Source organism: Mycteria americana (genome assembly GCF_035582795.1).
Source record: "Mycteria americana isolate JAX WOST 10 ecotype Jacksonville Zoo and Gardens chromosome W unlocalized genomic scaffold, USCA_MyAme_1.0 Scaffold_33, whole genome shotgun sequence".
NCBI lineage: Eukaryota > Metazoa > Chordata > Aves > Ciconiiformes > Ciconiidae > Mycteria > Mycteria americana.
The window spans coordinates 1,219,049-1,222,191 of NW_027445439.1; the positions used below are offsets into that span (position 1 = coordinate 1,219,049).

General features: G+C 54.4%; 1 protein-coding gene across 1 annotated transcript; it reads left to right on the forward strand.

The window, feature by feature from the left end:
• The first annotated feature begins 1,330 nt into the window (after positions 1–1,330).
• On the forward strand, positions 1,331–2,921 carry LOC142403072 (transcription factor Jun-like). The gene is given in 2 exon segments (XM_075489214.1): positions 1,331–1,943; positions 1,946–2,921. Coding segments are annotated over 2 exon segments (1,164 nt in total). The 5' UTR covers positions 1,331–1,694; the 3' UTR covers positions 2,861–2,921.
• The last annotated feature ends 222 nt before the right edge of the window (positions 2,922–3,143 follow it).

Consider the following 3,143-nt stretch of genomic DNA (forward strand, 5'->3'; position numbering starts at 1 on the left):
TCCTATGGTATGGAATAGCCCTTTGGCCAGTTTGGATCAACTATCCTGGCTGTGCCCCCTCCCATTTCTTGGGCACCTGGCAGAGCATGGGAAGCTGAAAAAGTCCTTGACCAGTGTAAACACCGCTTAGCAACAGCCAAAACATCAGCGTGTTATCAATATTATTCTCATACTAAAATCCAAAACACAGCACTATACCAGCTACTAGGAAGAAAATTAACTCTATCCCAGCCGAAACCAGGACAAAACCAACCAACCAACCAAAATCACAAGCTTGAAAAACAGAACCTTTACATTTAAAAATGTTGGAAAATAAAATTCAGCTAGTTTTCTATTTTTTTTCAGAACACATTAGATCCACCTTTCTTGTGAACATTTTTTTTGTTTTGACAAATCAGCATTTAGTGGTGGAAAATTTTTTCCCTAATAAAATTCTCAATGATATCTAATTGTTAGTAGGGCTTCTCATAAGCATTAAGCCCTGATCTCTACATTAACCTGCATTGTTTCATTACAGATCAAAAATCCAATGCATAACCACCTCCCTATAGTCTTAGACACACATAATATTCTTTATTTTTCAGTTGCAGGAAGCATACTGTAGCTAAAGCATCTGTGAGTCATTGTATATGGGATACCCATTGATTAAAACAAGGCAGTTGGCAAGTTTCCTACACCTTAGCTGTGCAGTGAATTTGGGAGGCAAAGGTTGCAGCAACACCCTGCCTCTTCATTGCCCACCTTCCCAGTATTGCATTTCTAAAGCACCACAGGGAAATTACCTGAATTATGGTGAGCTGAGAAACCATATGTCATGTACTGATACTTTTTTACTATCATTATGCAAGCTTAGTATTTCGTTGCTGTGCAGCAATTTGCAAAAAGGTAATTAACAGCAGACTAGTGGGCTAATTATTACTATGATTGTGCTGTATAAACACTGGAAAAGAAAAATAGCCCCTTCTCCCAAGACAAAGGCAATGGGTTTGAAAACTGCAGTGCACAGAGCTGCATCAAAGAAACCCATTAAATGACTTTTTTTTTTCACTGCAGGTACCTGAACCAGGGGGTATAGGGGAAAGTTTGAGACTGGGCAGTGGTCCATGGTTGGATCATGCTGGACTGCTGCTCTGTGCACTCGTTGCCCTCGCAACTCGACACTACTCTCCCTCCTCCTTCTGTCGGGAGCTCTGAGGGGAAAGTAGCCGCGCCGCAGAGCAGACCAGCACCCGTAGCAACTGCAGGGAGGCGGCCACCGCCGGCTAGGGACTGGCGGGGCGGGGCGTTCGACATCAATCTCGCCAGTAGGAGGCTCAATCAATGCTCCGAACCGAAGGTGGTAGGTCCTGGGCAGCAACGGAGAGTGAGCTGTCTGCTAGGATACAGCACTGCGTGAGGGGTGAGCCTGGCCCTCGTGTCCTCCGTGGTAGAGACTTAGAGTGTCGCACTGTCGTGCATACTGCTGTGGAGTGCTTTGCCCCGGGTGCTGAGCTAAGCTGGGCAGGGGGATCGTATACCCCGCGCGAGCGCGCAGCCGAAGGAGGACACCCCCTCCCAGCCCCCGCTCCTCTCGTCCGGCACCTGCCCGCTGGGGGAGGGCATCCCCGCGCGTGCCCTCCACCTCCTCCTGCCCCGCCAAGGGAACGGGGGCCCATACTGGCTGTCGCCGTAGCCGTCCGGCGAGGGGGGGCAGGATGAGCGGTGGGAGGAACGGGCGGGCGGCCGTGAAGATGGAGACCCCACTTTACCGCGAGGAAGGGCTGGAGTTGCTGTCCGACTTGGTGCCATTAGTGGGCTTCAGCACTGCTGGCGGCCTCGGAGCGGCGACAGAGCAGAAGCTGCTGCTCGGCGCCACAAAGAAGCGGGATTTGGCGGCGGCTGCATCCTCCTCGCTGCTCCCGGGGCCCTTCTCCCTGCGTCGCCCGGCAGCACCCGAAGCAGCGCGATGGCGCTGCACCTCCTCCCGCCAGCTCCTGCTGCTGACTTGCTACTGGGCTCTGGAGTGAGCAGTGGGGAAGGAGGAGTGGGCACCCGGGGGGACCTGGAAGCCCCTTTGGGGTTTGCAGTGGAGCTATCACTGCTGAAACTGCTTCCAGCCACCGACCTGGAACAGTTACTCATCCAGATTAGCTCGGGCTTGGGACCTGACAGTCCAGGCCCAACAGCACCCATGCCAGAGGCCGGCGTGCTCATTGCCACCATGGCCAGGGGGCCTTTCCTCTACTGGCAGCCAGTGACACAGGAGCAGGAAGGCTTTGCTGATGGCTTTGTGAAGGCCCTGGCTGACCTGCACAAACAGAACCAGCTCCTGGCTGCACCACCACTTTCCTCATCAGGGCCCTGCTGCCCTTCCCATTCTGGGCCTGCTACCACTGACCCACAGGCTGTCAACACCACCTTGACCAGCTTCAATCCTGCTGGGCCGCTCAGCCCCTCAAGCAGCTCATGCCCTGCTGCAATGGCGCCTCCAGGCTTGGTCTTTGGAGCTGCGGGACTGGAGAACAGGCAACTGCTGCCAGCATCAGGCCCCGCACAGCCCTTGGAGCCGCAAACCGTGCCTGACATGCAGATGGCCACAGGCAGCGATGGTGGGAGCAGCATGCTAGTGCTGTCTCCGCTGGATGCAGAGAGCCAGGAACAGCTGAAAGCGGAACAGAAGCGGCTGAGGAACCGGATTGCAGCCTCCAAATGCCGGTGGCGGAAGCTGGAGCGCATTGCCTGCCTGGAGGAAAAGGTGAAGGCACTCAAAGGGCAAAATGCTGAGTTGGCAACCACTGCCAACCTTCTCCGCACCCAGGTCATGCAGCCCCACAATGTACTGTCTGAGGTGGCTGCTGTGCCAGAGATGAGCACCTGCTGAGGAGTCGCACCATGGTGATGAACCAAGGAGACCCCATGGCCTTGTATGGGGGCAGCGCGGAAGAGGTTGGCCCAGGGGTGCTTGTCCGTTTCCGGAGAGGCTGTGGTTGGGAGAGGGCCTGAGAGAGTGCTGGCCCCACTGGCCCTTTGCTCCTGCTTTGATCACTTCTTGTCTGCCTGCCCTCCATCCGGACACTTGCACAGCATATTTCAGCAGGGGACCTAAGCCAAAAGTGCTGGTGAAATCTCCCATATCTGATTTTAATCACCATTGCATCCTCAAG